At 66.1% G+C, this 18,892-nt stretch overlaps 3 protein-coding genes across 3 annotated transcripts; all 3 read right to left on the bottom strand.

The window, feature by feature from the left end:
* Window positions 1-130: 130 nt before the first annotated feature.
* Window positions 131-6,595, bottom strand: STIP1 (stress induced phosphoprotein 1). The gene is given in 18 exon segments (XM_030006787.2): window positions 131-357; window positions 1,374-1,492; window positions 1,494-1,547; window positions 1,627-1,730; window positions 1,883-1,919; window positions 2,076-2,200; window positions 2,277-2,373; window positions 2,467-2,587; window positions 2,667-2,769; window positions 2,860-2,986; window positions 3,188-3,226; window positions 3,228-3,354; window positions 3,775-3,916; window positions 4,337-4,478; window positions 4,559-4,747; window positions 4,749-4,769; window positions 6,028-6,048; window positions 6,050-6,595. Coding segments are annotated over 18 exon segments (2,172 nt in total). The 5' UTR covers window positions 6,581-6,595; the 3' UTR covers window positions 131-284.
* Window positions 6,596-6,859: 264 nt separating this feature from the next.
* LOC115338274 (leucine-rich repeat transmembrane protein FLRT1-like) lies at window positions 6,860-9,328 on the bottom strand (the record flags this gene model as incomplete). The annotated part of the gene is given in 3 exon segments (XM_030006786.2): window positions 6,860-8,061; window positions 8,063-8,094; window positions 8,096-9,328. Coding segments are annotated over 3 exon segments (1,641 nt in total), but the record flags the coding sequence as incomplete, so codon positions are not given.
* A 3,228-nt stretch (window positions 9,329-12,556) lies between these two features.
* On the bottom strand, window positions 12,557-16,276 carry OTUB1 (OTU deubiquitinase, ubiquitin aldehyde binding 1). The gene is made up of 7 exons (XM_030006789.2): window positions 16,145-16,276; window positions 15,392-15,453; window positions 15,179-15,277; window positions 14,725-14,843; window positions 14,417-14,501; window positions 13,941-14,135; window positions 12,557-13,020 (listed from the first exon to the last, which is right to left on the bottom strand). Exons 1-7 carry the CDS (start codon window positions 16,200-16,202, stop codon window positions 12,823-12,825), a joined length of 816 nt encoding a protein of 271 aa, XP_029862649.1. The 5' UTR covers window positions 16,203-16,276; the 3' UTR covers window positions 12,557-12,822.
* Between the last annotated feature and the right edge of the window lie 2,616 nt (window positions 16,277-18,892).

The raw sequence follows: 18,892 nt of genomic DNA, 5'->3' as shown, positions 1-18,892 counted from the left end.
CCCCACTTCCCACCCCCCGGGCGTTTGGTCTGTCCCCTAGCACCCAGAAATCTAGGTCCCCCATATCCCCCCCATAGGGGACCCAGACGTTTGGGCCCCCCACCTCCCCCCCACAGAGGCCAACCCTGGCAACTGCTCCGCTCTTTATTGGGGGTCACGGCCCCCCACAACCAACACAAGATGGGGGGGTGGGAGGGGCAGCACCCCCCGACCCCCCTGGGACCCCCCACACCCGTGTCCCCAGGGGGTCGGGGGTCCCTGGGGGGGGGGACAGGGGGGTGACGTCACCGGATGGCGATCAGCCCCACGTCCATCAGCTTCTGGATCTTCTGGGCGATGACGGGGTTCTTCAGGTGCCTGGGGAGGGGCGGGGAACAAGGGGGTCAGGGGGGACAGAGGTACCCCCCCACGGCAGTGGGGACAGGCACCCCAAGGACCCCCTGTGGCTGCAGGGGACACCAGGGCAGGCAGAGGGACAAAGCAGGGGCTGGGCGGTGGCCTGGGATGGATCCCTGGGACGCCTCCGATGTACTGGAGGACACCCCCTGACACGTGGGGACCTCCCCCCACACCTCAGGACATGTTGGGGACACCCCGTGACATGCCAGGGACACGCATGCGAGGGGAGTCCCTGGCGTGTCACGAGTTCTCCCTGTCACATTAAGGACACCCCGTGACACCCATCACATCAGGGACACCTTCTAACTGCCCGTGACATGTTGGGGACACGCCGTGACACTCCCTGACGCGTCAGGGACACGCTCTGACATTTTTGGTATAGCCCATGCCACATCAGGGACACCCCCCCGCCCCCGCCAGCTCTGGGAGGGCTCCAGGAGTCCCCCAAGGACTCGGCAAGGGTCACCGGGTAGCCAGTAACACTCCGCAACACCTTGGGGACAACCCGGTGACACCTCGGGGAGCCCCCATGAGTTCCAGGAGGGCTCTGGGCACCCTCATGAATGCTTGGCAAGTGCTGTGGGGCAGCTAGCAATGCCCCGTAGTGCCTCGGGGAGCCCCCGCGAGCTCCAGGAGGGCTCTGGGCAACCTCACCAATGCTTGGCGAGTGCTGTGGGGCAGCTAGCAATGCCTCATAATGCCTTGGGGACACCCAGTGACACCTCGGGGAGCCCCCGCAAGCTCCAGGAGAGCTCTGGGCACCCTCACCAATGCTTGGCGAGTGCTGTGGGGCAGCTAGCAATGCCCCGTAGCGCCTCGGGGACACCCGGTGACACCTTGGGGAGCCCCCGCGAGCTCCAGGAGGGCTCTGGGCACCCTCACGGATGCTTGGCGAGCACCGTGGGCAGCTGGCAATGCCCCGTAACGCCTCGGGGATCCCCAGCAACGGCCGAGGACACCTCGGGGACACTCACTCGCTGAGGGCCTGGGGGTCCTTCTGCATCTGCTCCAGGATGAGGCGCATGGCAGGGTCGCTCATGATCTGCTGCACCTCGGGGTCGGCCATGGCACGGCGCTTCACCTCCTCGGGGGTTGTCCTGCCTGTTGTACTGCGCCAGCAGGCAGCGCTGGTAGCCCTCCCCGGCCTCCTGGGGGTGCAGGGAGGGAAGGGGTCAGTGGGGGTTGTCAGGACGGGGGGGGCGGGGGGCGGCGGGGTGTCCCCCTCACCTTACAGGTGGCATCGAGGTCGAGGGCGCGCTGGTAGACGTCCATGGCTTTGCTGTAATCCTTCATGGCCTCCAGCGCCGCCGCCTTCCGGGTGTAGCCCTTGACTGCGGGCAGAGGGACGGGCAGGAGGGACAGGCAGGGGAGGAGGGGGGGGCAGGTGGAGGAGGAGGAAGAGGAGGAGGGGGGGATACAGGCAGAGGAAGGGGGGGCACCCCAGAACCAGCCCCCCCAGGGGCAGCCCCCCCAGTGCACTCACTGAAGGAGGGCTCCAGGCGGATGCACTCCTCGCAGTCCTGGCAGGGGGGGAAGCAGGGGGAGTCAGAGATGCTCCAAAACCCCCAAACCAGCCCCGTGGTGCCCTCCAGAACCCCAAGACCCTCCCCAGCCAGCCCTGCAGCCCCAAACCGGCCCCCTGCACCCGCAAGCCAGCCCCCCAGCCCCCCCCAAACCTTGAGGGCCAGAGGGAACTCGAGCAGCTTGGTGTAGCAGGCGGCGCGGTTGCTGTAGAGCCGAGCCTCGTGGGGGTTGCGGCGAATGGCCTCGCTGTAGTGCTTCATGGCCTGGGGGTAATCCCCTGGGGGGGGCCACAACACCAGGGGGTCACCAAGGATCTGGGGGGGCCCTTCTACCCCCTGAAGACCCCCCTTTACCTCTCTGAAAACACTCGTTGCCTTTATTCTTCTCCTCCAGCGCCAGGTCAGGGTCAATGTAGGCCAACCGCTCCTGCTCCTTTAAGATCTTCTCTGCCTGTAGCACCAAATTTAGGGTTCAGCGGGTCCGGGGGGACTGCATCTCCTTTTCTGACACCCCCCCCCCCCCCCCAAGACCCCGCCAAATCACCTGCTGACACTTCTTGAGCACATCAGGCGTGCGATGCTCAGCTAACGACTTGTTGTAGAAGTTCACGGCGTCTTTGTACCGCTCCTCCCGCAGATAGGAGTTCCCGATGCGAGCGTACGCCCTGCGGGGATGATTTTGGGGGTACAGGGGTGCTGGGGGTGTACCCTCTTTTTTAACCCCCCAAATCCTGCTGTACTCACTTAGCAATCTGCCTGTAGTCCTCCCGGTTCTCCCGCCCCACCTCGATGGCTTTTTCACACAGCTCTCGGCACCGGTTGTAGTCACCCGTCTCGAAGTAGACGGCTATAGCAGGGAGAAAAAAGGAGGTTCAGGGCGATCTGGGGGGGCTCAGGAAATTTGCAGAGCTCCAGGGGGGGTTTGAGGGTCACTCACCTGCTTGGTTGGTGACATAGGTCATGTTGGTGGGGTCCAGCTCCTCAGCACGTGTGTAGTGAGCCAGGGCGGTGGGGAACTCCTTCCGCTTGTAGGCGGCATTGCCCAGCTCCTTCTCCCTCTGTGCCTGGGGTTTGGGGGGGACGGGTCACCCCAAAATCACCCCCAGCACCCCAAAACCTGTCCTGTATCCCCCTATAACTCCTTCCCCTTGTAGGCAGCATTGCCTGGCTCCTTCTCCTGCTGCGCCTGGAGTTTGGGGGAGCCAGTCACCCCCATATGCCTCCCCAACCCTGCCCTTGGGTTTTGGGGGAACCCCCCCTCTCACCTCCTTCTTGTTTTCGGGGAGCTCCTGGGGTGGGGGGGGGCTGGGCAGGGGGCTGGGGAGGGGGTGGAGGGGGTGGGGAAGGGGCCTCCTCCTCTTCCTCGGCCCCGCTCAGGTCAACCCCCAACAGCACGCTCAGGGTCGTCATCACCCGGGGGTCCTGCAGCTTCCTGGGGGGATGGGAGGGGTTGGGGGGGCTGCACCCCAAAATCTGCACCCCAACTCCCCCAGGGGGGAATTGGTGCCCCCAGATTTGCTCTGACATCCCCCAGCACCCCAAAACCAGCCATAAGCCACCCTGACACACAAAGAGTTAGGGTAAAGCCCCCCAGGGTCACCCAGCAGCCCCCAAAACTGCATGAACCCCCCCCGAACCCCCCCAGCAGCCCAAAACCTGCCCCAACCCCCCCAGCCCTGCCCTATAACCCCCCCCCAGCACCCCAAAATCAGCCCTAAACACCCCCACTCCTCTGCCAATGCCCCCAGCACCCCAAAACCATCGCAAAGCCCCCCAGTCCTGCCCAAAGGCCCCTAAACCTTCCCAGCACCCCCCAGCCCCCCCAAATCTCATCCTGTCCCCCCTCACTGACGTGCCCAGCTGGGCCGGGTGGCTGCGCAGCTGCTCCAGCAGCCGCCGGTACTCAGGGTCCCCCAGCAGCGCCCGGGTTCGGGGGTCCCCCTCCAGCCGCCCGTACAGGTCCGGCACACTGAAGGGGTTCAGCAGCTTTCGCTCTGGGGGGGGGGGGGGGGGGGGGGCCATGAGGGTGTGTCAGGGACACCCCCAAAACCCTTTGTACCCTCCTTGGGGACCCCAAACCCTCTCAGGGCCCCCAAAACCCCTCACAGGGACCCCCCAGACCCAGTCTTGCACCCCAAAACGTCTCTGCACCCCCTCCCCGGGACCCCAGACCCCCTCAGAGACCCCTAAAACCTCTCAGGGACCCCCTTGGACTGACTCTGGGCCCCAAAACCCCTTCCCTGGGACCCCAAAACGTCTCAGAGCTCTCCCCAGACCCACTCTGGGACGCCCAAGCAGCCCCATCAGCTGGGCATCCAGCCTTCCTCGCCACCCCCTCTCCCAGGCTCAACCCCTCCAGCACCCCCTCCCTGGCCCCCCAAACCCCCCAGGACCCCTCCCCAGCCCCCCCATACCAGCCAGCCGTGCCTCCACCCCCCTCAGCCCCTCCTTCAGCTGCGCGTTGCCCGGTTCGTGCTTCAGCCCCTCCTCGTAAGCCGCCTTGGCCTCCTCGAAGCGATGCAGGAACTCCAGCGCCGCCGCCTTGCGTGAGTACCCCTGGGTTTGGGGGGGATGCAAGGTGAGCCCCCTGGGGCTGACACAACCGGGGGCACATGTGGGTGCTCCCCCCCACCCACCTTGGCCCAGTCGGGGCGCAGCTCAAGGGTGCGGCAAGCATCGGCCAGGGCGCGGGCGTAGTCACCCTGACGGGCGTAGGCAGCCGAGCGATTGCTGAAGAGGACGTGGTTGTGGCCATCCAGGGCGATGGCGGCCGTGTAATGGCGTACGGCCCCCACCACGTCCCCCGCCGCCAGCGCCCGGTTCCCCCCGCTCCTTCAGCTCCTGTGCCTGTCAAGGTCGGGGTGGGGGGGGACAGGGAGAGAGGAGGAGGAGGGGGCGAGGAAGGGGAGAAAGGTAGGAGGAAGATGAAGGGCCATAAGAAGGAGGAAGGTGCAAAGAAGAGGTGGACCATAAGAAGAAGAAAGGTGTGAGGCAGAGGAAGGGCCACAAGAAGGAGAAAGGCATGAGAAAGAGAAGGGGGCAAGGAAGAAGAGAAGGGGCACGAGGAGGAGGAAGGTGTGAGGAATAGGAGGCACGAGGAAGGGGTGTGAGGAAGAGGAGGGGCATGAAGAAGGGGAGGCGGAGGAGCAGAGGGGGGACAAGGAAGGGGAGAGGAGAAAGGTGGGAGAAGGATGAAGGCCCTCGAGGAGCAGGAAGGTGCGATGAAGAGAAGATGGGGGGGGCACGAAGAGGAGGGTGTGAGAGGTGGGACACGTGGAAAACGTGAAGGAGCATGAGGAAGAGGAAGGTGTGAGGAAGAGGAGGAGGATGAGAAAGGTGGGGGGCCACAAGGAGGAGGAGGGGCACGAGCGTTGGAGGTCAGGAGGAGGAGGAGAGTGTGGGGAAGATGAGAGGCATGAGGAGGAAGAGGAGCATGAGGAAGGCAAGTGGGTGCAAAGAGAAAAAGGGGTGCGAGGAGGAAGAAGGTGAAGGAGCACAGGAGAGATGAAGGTGCAAGGAAGAGGAGCGTGGGGGGCACGAGGGGGAGTGAAGAAGAGGAGGGGCCGGAGGAGGAAGAAAAGAGGGGGGGGGCAGGAAAAGGAGAAGAATGTGAGGAAGATGAAGGGGGCCCCCAGGGATCCCCACCCTCCTTCAAGGCTCCCCGCAGCCCGCTCCGGGACCCCAAACACCCTCAGGCCCCCCAGAGACCCCCTCTCCACCTCCACATCCAGGCCCTCAAGGCCCCCCCCGACCCCCCAGACACCCCCCGATCCCCTCAGGCCCCCCCAGCCCTGCTCCGCGATCCCAGCCCCCCTCAGGGCTCGCCAAGACACCACAGGGGCCCCCCTAGACCCCCCTCTCCACCTCCCTCCAGGACCTCCAGCCCCCCGAAACCACCCAGGCCCCCTCAAGGACCCCCCGATCTTCTCTCAGACCACCCCGCCAGCTCCGCTCCGGGTCCTCAACCCCCCTCCGGGCCTCCCCAGACCCCTCCCCGGCCCCGCTCCGGGAGACCAAATCCCCTGAGGGGAACCCATAGCCCCCTCCGGGCCTCCCCAGACGCCCTCTCCGCCCCCCTCCGGGACCCCCCCCGGCCCCCGCCCACCTCCTCCATGGCGGCCCGGCTCCGCTCCGCTCCCGCCGCTAACGCGCCGCCTTCTGGAAGCTGCTAGAAACCTCGCGCCCCGCCCTCCCGGGCCCCATTGGCCGCCGGCTCCGCCCGCCCGCCCCCGCGCGCACTTCCATTGGCCGCCGGCTGTAGTCCCGCCTCCCCATTGGCCGACAGGGAAAGCGGTGCCCGCCTCCCTCCAGCCCCGCCTCCCCGCCGGAAGCCAGCGGAAGGGCCCGCCCCCGCGCGCCGGTTGGTCGCGACTGCCGGCGCTGGCCGCCCATTGGCGCGAGCCCCCTCTCGCTTCTGGAATTTTCCACCTCTCCCATTGGCTATCCGCAGTGCCAATCACAAAGGGGGAGGGGGGGGCGCGGAGGCGGGAGTGCGCCGCCTGGCGGCGCGGCGGCCTCTCTGCCACACTTGTCTCCCGGGGAGGTGGAGCGGGGGGCGGTGCTTGTACTGAAGGGAGGCGGAGCTTGCACCGGAGGGGCGGGGCTTGCACGGGGGCCCCGAGACTGCCCCCGATGGCGGGAGGCCAAAGGGGGGTCATGGGGGGGGGTTCGGGTGACACGTGTGACCTTGACCTGACCCTGGTGCGACGCCCCCCCCCCCCGTGACCTTCCTGCGACCCCATGTCACCCCCCCACCTGAGCCCTGGTGCGAGAACCCATGCAAACCCTCGTGCAAGGCCTTGTGCCCCCCCACACCTGTGAGCCCCCCACCCCTCCCCAGTGGGATCCCCCATAAGCCCCATGTGTGACCCTCGTGCGAGGCCTTGTGCACGCCCCCCCCGTGTGGGGGTGCGGGGGAAGGGCCCCATGCGACTGGGCCCCTCAGCACACGCACGTGTGCACCCCCCCGTTGCACACGCGTGTGCACGCTCTCCCCCCACCCCCCCGCCGGCAGACCCAGGTGTCCAGGAAAGAGGCGCCGGCGGGAAAAGGAGCCGCTGGGTTTATTGGGGGGGAGGGGTGCCCCTCGGCCCTTTGGGTCGATTTTTCCTGATTTTGGTCCTTTTCCCCCAATTGCAACGGCTGGGGGCGGGGGGAGGGGTGAAGGCACCTCGCGAGGGGGGAGGGGGGCACTTTGATATGCGCAGACCCGCCCCGAAGCCGCGCTGGGGGGGGGGCCGGACACCTGGGTGTCCCCCCCCCCACACCTGGGTCCCCTGGCACTCCCCCCCATCTCCCCCCACCATGGTCTCTCGTCCAGGCCTGGACGCCTGGGTCCTCTTGGGGGTCGTGGGGGTCCCGGACACCTGGGTCCTCTCCCCCCAAACCGTTCCTGCCCCAAATCCACCTTTTCTCCCCCTAAAAAGCAGCGGCGCCGAAAAAACACCTTAAAAAAAAGCCAAAATGCCCCAAAAAGGGAGGTGGGGGAGGGGCAGGGGGACCCCTCCTCCCCAAAACCCCAGGGGGATCCCCCCAAATGTCCTCAAAACAGGGGTGTCCCCTGCCATATCCCCGGGGGGGGGTCCGTAGCATAGGGAGGGTCCCAGAAAGAGGGGCTACCCCCTCAGGACCCCGCTCCCCCGCCAACACCATGGGGCACCCGCCCCCCCCGGTACCCCCGAGCGCCGGGGGGGGGCAGCGGGGGGGGAGGGGGCGGCGGCGGGGGGGGGAGGGGGAGGGAAGACGGTGCGGATGCCACCCTCCTCAGGGGGGCCGCAGGGGTCTTAGCGGCAGCCCCCCCCCAATCTTGGGGGGTGGGGGGGGAGCCCCCCCACCCCCCCTCCTCCTCCTCTTCCACCATCCCCCCAAGACCCCCAAGACCACCCCAGCTGCCGCCGCTGCCGCCCCCCCCGCCGCCGCTGCCGGGGGTAGCGCGGGGGGGGCGTCCCTTGGCGGGGGGGGTCCCGGTGACACGGGGGTGGTCTCACCGCCGGCGCGAGCCTGGGCGCAAAGCGGGGGGGTGGCGATGCCGGGGGGGTCGAGGGCGGACAGACAGACGCGGTAAGCGGCGCGTGGCTGTAACGCCGTCACCACGTACTCCCCCCGCTCCCCCCGCACCAACGTCTCCGTCACCGCCCCCCCCCCCCGGCCGGAGCCAACTCAACCGTAAGGACGCGCCGGGGGGGGCTGGGGGCCACCGGACCCTCAGAGACCCCCCCGGTGCCGCTTGGAGCCACAGACCACCCGTCGATGCTGGGACCCCCGGCGCCGCCCACCGCGGTGCCCGGTGACGCCGCCACGACACCGGGCGATGCCGCGGCGCCCGGCGATGCCGCCACGACACCTGGTGCCGCGGCGGCAGCGCCCGGCGCAGCGGGGGGGTCACAAGCATCCATCTCCCCCCTCAAGTCCCCCACCGCCAGCCCCCGTAACCGCGCCGGCGCCTGGCACAGCAGCCCCTTGACCTCCAGCCCCTGCGGCGCCCGCCGGCGTAGCCAGTCCCTCAGCCAGGCCAAGTTGCAGCCGCAGAACCAGGGGTTGTTCCGCAGCCCCAGGTGGCTCAGGCTCCCCAGGTCGTCGAACAGCCCCCGCGGCAGTGTCGTCAGGTTGTTGTCCGACAAATCCAGCCGCTCCAGCGAGCGCATCCGCGCCAAGGTGCCGGCGGGGACGTGGCTGATGGCGTTGGCGGCGAGGGACAGCCGGCGCAGGCGAGCGCGGGGGAGGTTGGCCGGTGGCGCGGCTAACGCGTTTCGCCCTAACGAGAGCTCGCTGAGGTTGACCAGCCGGCTGAAGGTGTCGTCCGCCATCCGCTGGTTGGCCAACAGGTTCCCGTCCAGCACCAAGCGCCGAAGCGCCGGCAGACCCTCGAAGGCGCGGAGGGGGATGGTGTGGATCCGGTTGTCGTCCAGCCGCAGCTCCTCCAGCGCCGGCGGCAGTCCCGGCGGGACGCTGCTGAGGTGATTGCGGGATAAAAACAGTAGCCGTAAGCGACGATTTTCGGCAAAGGCGTCTTCTTCGATGCCGGCGGCCGAGACCGAGTTGTCGTCCAGGTGCAAGCGCTCCAGCAGCGGCGCTCTTGCCAGCGCCCGTCGGCACAACCCGCGGACGTTGTTCTCCTGGAGGTGCAGCTCCCGCAGCGCCGGCGGCAGATACGCCGGCAATTGCTCCAAGGCGTTAGCGTAGAGATATAAAACTTTTAACGCCGATAAGTGACCCAAACGCGCCGGGATGCCAGCGTCGCCGATCCGGTTGTTTTGGAGGAAGAGGGTGGTAGCGCCGGCGGGGAGGCCCTCGGGAATGGCCGTCAACCCCCGGTCGTTGCAGTAGACACGGCCGCCGGCGCAGCGGCAGACGGTGGGGCAGGCGGCAGCGGTGACGGTGACGACTGGTGACAGCGGTGACGATGGTCAGGAGTGGGGAGGGGAAAGGGGGTGGGCTCCCCCCCCGTCGGGCGGCCAGGGTGAAGGCTGTCAGGGCCCAGGTGGGGGGAGGGAGGGGGAGGAAGAGGAGGAGGAGGAGGGGGGGAGGGGGGGCCATGGGGGGAGGGGGGTCCTGTGGGGGGAGGGGGGGTAAGGGCAGGGGGGCAGGGCACCCAGCGTCTGGGTCCTGCATCCCCCACTGACACTGTATATAGGGCAGGTATCCCCCCCAGCCCCCCCCTCCCAGGGGACCCAGGTGTCTGGGTGCTGCCCCCCCCCCCCCGACCCCATATATAGGACAGGGACACCCCCACCAGCACCCTCCAGCCCCCCGGGGACCCAGGCATCTGAGCATGGTAAGCCCCCCCCCCCGTAGTGTAGGGACCCCCCGAATCCCTCCCCCCACCACAGGGGACCCAGGCACAGGACCCCCCCACTGACCCCCTGTGCAGGGCAGGGACACCCCCCCCGACCCCTCCCCAGCACCGGGGACCCAGGCGTCCGGGCACGGTGGGTGGCGGGGCCCTACCTGTCTCCTCTGCCTGCCTGCGATGGTCCCGGCTCCTCGTGCGACGGGTCCTCGTGCGACGGGTCCGCGTGCCAGGCCACTGTTACCGGCTCCGGTGCTCCATGGCCCCCCCACCACCGGGGGGGCCGCTTTGGGGAGGGAGGGCTTGTGAGCCGGGGGGTCCTCGTGCGACACGAGCCCTTGTGCAACACCCGCCCTTGTGCGATGCCCTCGTGCGAGCACCTGCCGGGACCCAGGTTGTCCGGGCCTCCGCCCTCCCCTCCCCGGGTGCCAATTACCAGCGCCACTAACGAGCCACCCCTAATTAGCGGCGGCTCGTTAGGGGACACCCCTCGGGGACCCTCGTGCCCTAGGGTCACCCTTGCGTCAGCCCTGGCCTCGCACGAGGGGTCATGTGACCCATCCCCCAGAGGGGGACCCAGGCATCCGGGTGATGCCCCCCCCGCCGCCATTAAACACACTCCCCCATCAGCCCCCCCGGACGCCTGGGTCCCCCCCCCGGACGCCCGGGTTCCCCCCCCCCCCAGACGCCCGGGCCCCTCCACCTGGCTGGAGCATCCCTGGGTGCTGCGGGGGGTGGGGGGATTTGGGGGACTCCGGGGCGGCCCTGGGGGGGGGGCGGGGGGGGATTCGGGGGCCCGGGGAGGGTCTCAAGGGGGGGGGTCGCTTCCCCAGTCGCCTAGGCCCCTCCCCCAGGCTGGAGCATCCCTGGGTACTGGGGGGGGTTGGGGAGGTTAGAGGGGTTATAGGGGGGTTTGGAGGAGTCGGGGGGGGTCTCATGGGGGGGTGTCTCATGGCGGGGGGTCAGGCCCTCGGATGCCTGGGTCCCTTCCCCCCGCCTCCCGGACGCCTGGGTCCCCCCCCCCGACGCCTGGGTCCCTCCCCCTGGCTGGAGCATCCCTGGGTACGGGGGGGGGTTGGGGGCTCCGGTGGGGGCTGGGGGGATTTGAGGGGGTCGGGGGGGGTCTCATGGGGGGGATCAAGCCCCCGGACGCCTGAGTCCCTTCCCCTCCCCCCCTCCCGGACGGCCCCTCCCCCCGGCTGGAGCATCCCTGGGTACCGGGGGAGGGGGTGGGTGGGGAAGGCGGTTTGGGGGGCTCCGGGGGATTTGGGGGAGTCTCACGGGAGGGGGGGCGCTCCGGTGGTGCCGGGGGGGAGGGGTGGGCCCAGCTCCCGGCCGCCTGGGTCCCTCCCCCGGGCTGGAGCATCACTGGGTACTGGCGGGGGATGGGGGGGATGGAGATGCAGGGGGGGGATGGGGGGAGGTTTTGGGGGGGTCCCGGGGGGGCGGGGGTGGGTCGAGGGGGGAGGGAGGGCCCTTACCGGGGTCGGTACCGGCCGGCGCGGTCGGGCCGGTGCTGGTGGCGGGCGGCTGCGGGACGTGGGAAGGCGGCGGAGCGGGTGGGGGGGGGGGGGGGGGGGGGGGGGGAGCGCCGCCTCCCGGTGCGCGGGGACCCAGGCGGCCGGGGGGGGACCCAGGCGGCCGGGGGAGGGGGGGGGATGGAGGGGGGGGGATAGGGGTGGGGTAAATACGGAGGAGGGAGCGGAATCCGGGGGGGAGTGTAAATCCGGAGGGAGGTCGGGGCTAAGAGCCCCCTCCCCGCCAGGACTCCTGGGTCCCCCCCCGGACGCCTGGTCCCTGGTGGGGGGGGGGCACTGCACGGGGTCTCACATGGGGCATCACGGCGGTGCGCGCAGGGGCTCAGTGGGGCCTTGCACGGGCGCTTGCACAAGAGCTTGCAGGAAGGCTCGCACGGGACACCGCGGGGGTGCACACGGGGGGGTCACTGGGGCTGGTGCTGCCAGGGGGAGGCCGGGGGTGCGGGGAGGGCCTCGTGCCCCATGTGCCCCCAGAGGCGCTGCACACGGGGACCGCCTTGCACGGGGACAGCGTGAGGGTAGCACGAGGATGGGGACACCCCACCCCGTGGGCACAGCTTTGCACGAGGACAGGGGCACCCATCGCACGGGGATGGCCCTTGCACGGGGACCCTTGCACGAGGTCCCCCTCACACGAGGGGTCTTGCTCCACCCTCCCCCGTGGATCCCCGTGACTGCCTTCCGCAAGCAGGGGAGGGGGACAATGGGGGCATTAGGAGGGCGGGGGGGCTTTGGGGCCCCTGGGTGGGGTCAGGGTCCTCAGAGGCAGTTTGGGGCCCCAGGACACGTCGCACGTGCGTGTGGCAGGAGGAGCGGGTCGTGCTCTGCGGCTTCCTGGGGCAGGATGAGGCCCTGGACTGCCGGCTGCTGCCCCCCCCCTCCCCCAACTGCCCCTGGGGGGTCCCAAGTGCCCCAACATCCCCCAGGTGTCCCCCCGGACCCTCAATTGTCCCCTAAGTGGGTACCAACTACCCCCCAAACCCCCCAGCTGCCCCCCCCCCCCAATTACCTCTCCAACTGCCCCCGGGGGGGTCCCAAGTGCCCCCCCCACTGCCCCTCCCCAGACCCCCAAGTGCCCCCTAAAGGGGTTTCACGCGTCCCCCTGGGCCCCCAACTTCCTCCCCCGACCCAACTATGCCCACAGACACCCAACTCCCCTAAGGGGGTTCCAAGTGCCCCCCTGCCCCTCAACCACCCCCTCCCAGCCCGCAAGTGTCCCCCAGCCCCCAAGGCCCACGAGACCTCAACCCCAAACGCCTGCATCCCCTCCGCACGATCCACCCCCCTAAATAAATGTGCAGAGCAAGTGGGGCCGCATCTTTATTGGGGGGGGGGGGGAGGCAGGGCAGGGGCACGTACAAGGCCGCACAAGTGCTCGTGCGAAGGTTGCACGACGGCCCACAGGGTCCGCGTGGGGCCTGTGCAAGGGTTGCACGAGGCTGTGCGAGGTCACACGAGGCTGCACAAGGACGCACGAGGCCCCGTGCAAAGCCCCGGCACGACGTCAGGAAGCTGCGCCAGGCCCGTGTAAGGTGTCGCCAGCCTCGTGCGAGGCCTTGTGCGAGGCAGGAGCTCACTTGTAGAGGATGTCGTAGTGGCCGGGGCGGTAGAGGAGGCAGACGCGGGGCTGGGAGCCCTCGGGGAAGACGTGGGGGTTGGTGGCACCGCCCTCCCCCCGGTCCATGTATTCTACCAGGATGGAGACGTGCAAGGCTCGTGCGAGGGCGATGATGTGAATGTGGTCGCTCTCCTTGCACATGGGTTCCACCTCCTGTAAGGGGAAAAGGGAGTCAGGGGGCTGTGTGAGTGGCATGAGAGGGCATTGGGGGTGCGCAAGGACACTTGGGAGGCCACCCAAGGGTGGCAAAGCCGTGCAAGGGCAGCGTGAAGCTGTGCAAAGCTGTGGGAAGGACGTGCATGGATGATTGGAGGCCACGCAAGGTTGCGTAAGGCCATGCAAAGCTGGGTGAGGGTCACGGAAGGGCAACTGGAGGCTGTGCAAGAGCAGTGCAAGGCTGTGCAACAGCAGCATGAGGCCGTGCAAGGCAAGTGCAAACCTGTGGGAAGGCTGTGCAAGGGCCATTGGTGGCTGCGTGAAGCTGTGCAAAGGCCATTAGAAACTGTGCAAAGCTGCGCGAGGGCAGTGTGACGTTGTGCAAGACCATGCAAGGGCCATTGGAGGCCGTGCAAGGCTGCATAACGCCACACAGGGGCCACAACAGACCAGGCAAGGACCCCACGAAGCTGTGTGAGGGTGCTGGGAGGTAGTGCGAGACCTGTGCAAGGGCAGTATGAGGCCGTGCGAAGCCATGCAAGGCTGCGTGATGCCATGCAAGGGCCATGTGAAGCTACGCAGGGGCACTGGGATGTGACGCAAGACCCATGCAAGGCTTGTGCAAGACCGTGCAAGGGCAGTTTGAGGCTGTGCAAGTTTGCACGAGGCTGCAAGACACCATGCAAAGGCCACAGGAGACCCCGCAAGGACCGTACGAAGCTGTGTGAGGGTGCTGAAAGGTGGCACGAGGGCCACGTGAAACCCGTGTGATGCTCGTGTGAGGCTGCGCAAATCCATGCAACGCCACGCAAAGCTGCAAGATGCCACACAAGAGACCATGCAAGGACCAAGCGAAGCCAAGGGAGGGTGCTGGGAGGTGGCACGTGGCCCGTGCGAGGTGCGTGCGAGGCCCTGACCTGCTGGCAGAACTCCTTGATGCTGCGACCGCCCTCCAGGAACTGCTCGAAGAAGCGGCGGTGGCGCTGGAGGCAGCCAGAGGTCAGCAGGCGCAGGTAGACCACCAGGTAGTCGGAGGTGCTGGGCTCGTTGAAGGCCGCCAGCAGCTCCGGCAGCGGCACGCGGCGCTCCACTCGCTCGATCAGCTCCATGAACTGTCAGGAAGATGTGTGTCAGGGGCCACATGTGTGTTGGGGGGCACACGAGGTTACATGCACCATCACGGGGGCACATGCACCATCATGGGGTCACAGACAGGGTCACACGCACCGTCGCAGGGGCACAAGCAGGGTCACACATGCTGTCACAAGGCCATACACGGGGTTACATGCATCGTCATGGGGTTACACATGGGGTCACAGGGACCATGTCCCCCTCTGTCCCTGTGTTCCATGCCCCGCACCCATCCCATGTCCCCCTGTCCCCGTGTCCCCACCGTGTTGTGGAAGTCCTCGATGGTGAACTCGGTGAACCCCTGCGCCACCAGCTCCTCCTTGCTGCGGGCGGAGACCTCCTTGAACCTGGGGAGGGACCCAGGTGTCCGGGGGGGGGACTCAGGTGTTGGGGGGGGAACCCGGGGGGCAAGGGGGACCCAGGGTGCAAGGGGCGGGGACACCCAGGGGGGACCTAGGCATCCCAGGAGGGACCCAGGCATCTGGGGGGGACCTGGGGGGGCCAAGAGGGACCCAGAGGACTTGGGTGGGGGACACCCAGGCGTCCGGGGGGAACCCAGGCGTGGCGCACCGCTGCAGCTCCTGGCCGTCCTCCAGCAGAGCCTCCAGGTGAGCGAAGCCGAAGGCTCGGTAGAAGCAGTTCCCGTCTGGCCGCGTCTTCCGGATGTAGGAATACTTCTGGAGCAGGTCCTGGGGGGGGATGGTGAGATGGGGGGGCACGGACATGGGGACACCCCGGGGGCATAGGGACACCCCAGGAGACATGGGGACACCCTGGGGGGCACCCCAGCTGCATGGGCACACCCCAGAGCTGCTCGCAGTCCCTTACCAGTGCCCTTTAAAGGCTCCCAGTGCCATAGTGGCACCCCAGAGGGGCTCCCAGTGCCATACTGGTATCCCAGAGCTGCTCCCAGTGCCACAACAGTGCCTTAAAGGTGCTCCCAGTCCCAAACTGGTGCCCTTTAAAGCCTCCCAGGCCCACAGTGGTGCCCTTTAAAGGTTCCCAGTCCCATACTGGTGCCCACCTTAATCTTCTGCTGGTAGATGTGATCGTCCTCGGCATACTCCTTGTACAGCACCGCCAGCTCCAGCCGCTCTGACACCAGCGGGTTCTGCACCGCGATCTGCACCCCGAGGTGGGGGTCAGGATTGGGGGGACCCCCCCCCTAAGGGGGAGGGGAGCAATTTGGGGACCCCCCCAAGGAGGTTTGGGGGCGGGTGTTGGGGGGGTTTCTCACCTCTTGCTGGATCCGGTCCTGCTGTGCCATGATGGCCTCATCATAGGCCAGGCAGTTCACACCTTTGGGGGGGATATTGGGGGTGAGAGGAACTCCCCGATTTCATAGGAGCTCCCCCATGGTCTCTTTACACCCCCACGGGGAGTTTTGGGGAGTGGGGTGGGCACACCCAAAATGGATCCGGGGGGCTGGGGTGTGGCAGGACCCTGGGGAGATGCTTGGAAGGGGACTGGGGTGCTATGGGGGGTATTGGGGTGGCAGGGAAGACTACGGGTGTGTTGGGGTGCTATAGGGACCCTATGGGTGGTATTGGGGCACTCCGGGGGGTGCTGTAGCGGTATTAGAGTGCTACAGGAGACCTATAGGGGAGTACTGGGGAGCTATGGGGGAGACTGGGGTTGGGGGGGGGCCTCTGGGGGGTACTGGGGTGCTACGGGGGGCTACAGGGGACATTGAGGTGCTTGGGGAGGCCCTACAGGGGTATTGGGGGTGCTACGGAGAGCCCTACAGGAGTATCAGGGTGCTGGGGGGATATGGGGGAGACCACGGGGGCGCTTTCGAGGTACCGGGGAACGAGGGGGGGCCGTGGCGGGGGTTATAGGGGTATTGGGGGACCTATGGGGGAGGACCGGGCCCCAGCGCGGGGTCCCCCGTAGGGCGCTGGGGGGTTCCGGTCCGGGGGTACTCGTGGGGGGGGGGTACCGGGACGCAGGGGGAAGCCCGGGAGGGGTCCCGGTCGGAGACCGTCGGTACCGTCCGCGTCGCCGCCGAGCGGCTCCGGCTTCTGCTGAGGCTCCTCCGCCGCCATCATCCGCCGCAGCCCCGCCCCGCGCAGCGCTTCCGGGTCACCGGCCGCCTCCAGCAACACTTCCGGGTCAATCGCCGCCCCGCCGGAAGCGCGCCCAGCCTTTTGCAACCGGCTCCTCCCTTCCCCGGGGTCTAGCCCGCCCCTAGCAACCGGCCGGGTGGGCGAGAGGCCCCGCCCATAGAGACCGCCCGGGAGATGAACAGCACCGCCCCTAGCGACAGGCCCTGCCCATACAAACAACCCGGGAGAGGAACAGCACCACCCCTAACGACAGGCCCCGCCCATAGAAACAGCCCGGGAGCAGAACAGCACCACCCTTAGCGACAGGCCCCGCCCCTAGCGACAGGCCCCGCCCATAAAAACAGCCCGGGAGAGGAACGGCACCAGCCCTAGCGACAGGCCCCGCCCATGGAGACGAGTTCCCCTCCCACTTTGGAGAGAAGCAGGGCTAGAGGCGCTGGGTCGGGGTCCGCACGGGGGTCGGCGGCAGCTGGAGGGGTCAGGGTCAGCTGGAGGGGTCGGGGCCTGTGGAGGGGTCAGGTCAGCACGGGGGTCAGGGTCAGCACGGGGGTCAGGGTCAGCTGGAGGGGTTGGGGTCTGCGTAGGGGTTGGGTCAGCATAGGGGTCAGGATCAGCCGGAGGGATTGGGGTCTGCACAGGGGTCGGGATTGGCTGGAGGGTTTGGGGTCAGCTGGAGGGGTTGGGTCAGCGTAGGGGTTGAGGTCAGCGTAGGGGTCAGGATCAGCTGGAGGGTTTGGGGTCAGCATTGGGGTTGGGGTTCCCTGTGAGCCCATGCAAAGCCCAGCCCAAGCCCCAGGGCGCTCTGGAAGGCAGCAGGGCCCCTTGTGGGCTCAATTCTTTCTTGTCCACTGGTACTCTCTTAATTTTAAAGTTTTCTTTATGTCCAAATCCTCACTCTCCACAGCACCTCGTACCATTTGATCTATCTCTCTTGTTCTGTCGGAGCCACCCTTCTTTCTTTGCTACGCAGCGCTCCTTTACCTTTCTCTCTGCCATTGAGGGCGTCCATGTTTGGTTCCTCTCTCACTCAGTCGTCTGTAGTTTGCCCAGATGCCCTCCCGAGACTCCAAGGCCCTTGCTGTGTCTCCAAGCCTTCTTTTCTTACCCTGCCCCTCATAATTCCTCCACTCTCTATAGCAATGTTTTCCGAGTCCTTTCTTGTACTCCACAGCACTCTTGTAGCACTTTAGCTCCCTTTCCATTCCATTTTTTTGTGCTCTTCAGAGCGCTCTTTTCTTACTCTTTGCCATTTAGGGGGCCTTCATTCAGCCCCGGGCCCCTGACAACACCTGTCCTTTGTTGAAATCCCCTTCAGAGTTCATAATTTGTTATCTCTGAGGCTTCCTTGGTCTCTCAGCCCCCCTCGGGACTCCTCTGCTCCCTTTGCTGAGCTCTCATGAAAAATCCTCTATGCCCTAGAGCCCCATTTTAGCTCGGGAGGGCACTCTGCACCCCTCTTTTGCCCTCAGAACCCTTCCTGAGTCTGCATCCGTTACCCCAGTCCAAATCTGTTACCCACTTGCATGCATTTGGCGCGCCTCCATTCAGTCCCTGATCCCCTGAGGACATCTGTTCTTTGTTCAATTCCCTTTTGAGCTCCTTGCACCCCCAAGACTTCTTTGGTCTCTCTGGCCCCTTTGGGACTGCTCTAATCCCTGTGACGATGCCTCTTGCTCTGTCGGAGCCTTTTCCAAAGCTGACTTTGTGCTCCAGAGCAGTCTTTCTGTTTTCCATCTTATAGTATGTTTCCATTTGGTATCTGGTACCCCAAAGATGTCTATTATCAACTCAGATCTCCTCTTGAGTTTTTCAGAGAAGGCAATAGCCTTCATTTGCTTTTATCGATACATCTCCTGTGGTGTTTTTTGTTGTGTTTTGCAATTTATTGTTGTTCTAGCTACTTAGGTGTTAAATTAGGCTGCTTCATACAGTTTCTGATACATTTCTTGTATTTCCATGGTTTTTTGGTGTTTTCTGTCCTTTGGGACTCATCTAGTTCTCTTAAGGGAGTCAGTCAGAGAGACTGTCAAGGTGACCCTGAATCGTCGGCGATTTACCATGAATAATTTACTTTGCAACCACAGATATTTTTGAGAAGGGATTCTTGTGGGATCTAATTCTGCTTTGTCATTCAGTCCTATACAGAAGGTAGTTCTGGAAGAAGCTGGCTGGTATGCACGGTCTTGCTAGAAATGAAATGTAACCCCATAGCGTTTTGGCTTTTTTATAGGAAACTAAACCACATCATTTTTGATAACAATATTGTTATTGCATTTAATGAACTGCTTTCTTACACAGCTTAGTGTCATGGTTTAAGCCCAGCTGGCAACAAAGCACCACAAAGCTGCTCGCTTACTCCTCCCTTCCCTGGCGTCGGTGGGATGATGAGGAGAAAATGTAAAGGCAGGCTCGTGGGTCGAGACAAGGACAGGGAGGGATCACTCCCCACTTACGGTCACGGGCAGAAGACAGGCTCAACGTGGAGAAGAAACAAAATCAATTTAATCTGCTACCAATCAAATCACAACAAGGCTATTAGGAAGCAAAACCCAACCTGAGAACAGCTTCCCCCCCGCCCTCCCGCCTCAGCCCCACTCCCGGTTCTCTCTCCCCAGGGGAGCAGGGGACGGGGGCTGGGGTCGGTTCCTCACCCCTCGTCTCTGCCGCTCCTT

This window comes from Aquila chrysaetos, unplaced genomic scaffold (assembly GCF_900496995.4).
Source record: "Aquila chrysaetos chrysaetos unplaced genomic scaffold, bAquChr1.4, whole genome shotgun sequence".
Lineage (NCBI taxonomy): Eukaryota > Metazoa > Chordata > Aves > Accipitriformes > Accipitridae > Aquila > Aquila chrysaetos.
Note: the sequence above shows the minus strand (reverse complement) of the source record. Positions and strands in the feature narration are given on the sequence as shown.

Coding starts and splice junctions, on each gene's coding strand:
- OTUB1 (XM_030006789.2), bottom strand. CDS start 16,202: ATGATGGCGGCGGAGGAGCCTCAGCAGAAGCCGGAGCCGCTCGGCGGC. Junction 15,454..16,144: donor GCTCGGCGGCGACGCGGACG/GTACCGACGGTC, acceptor TCCCCCCCAAAG/GTGTGAACTGCCTGGCCTAT. Junction 14,844..15,178: donor TCTACCAGCAGAAGATTAAG/GTGGGCACCAGT, acceptor ATCCCCCCCCAG/GACCTGCTCCAGAAGTATTC.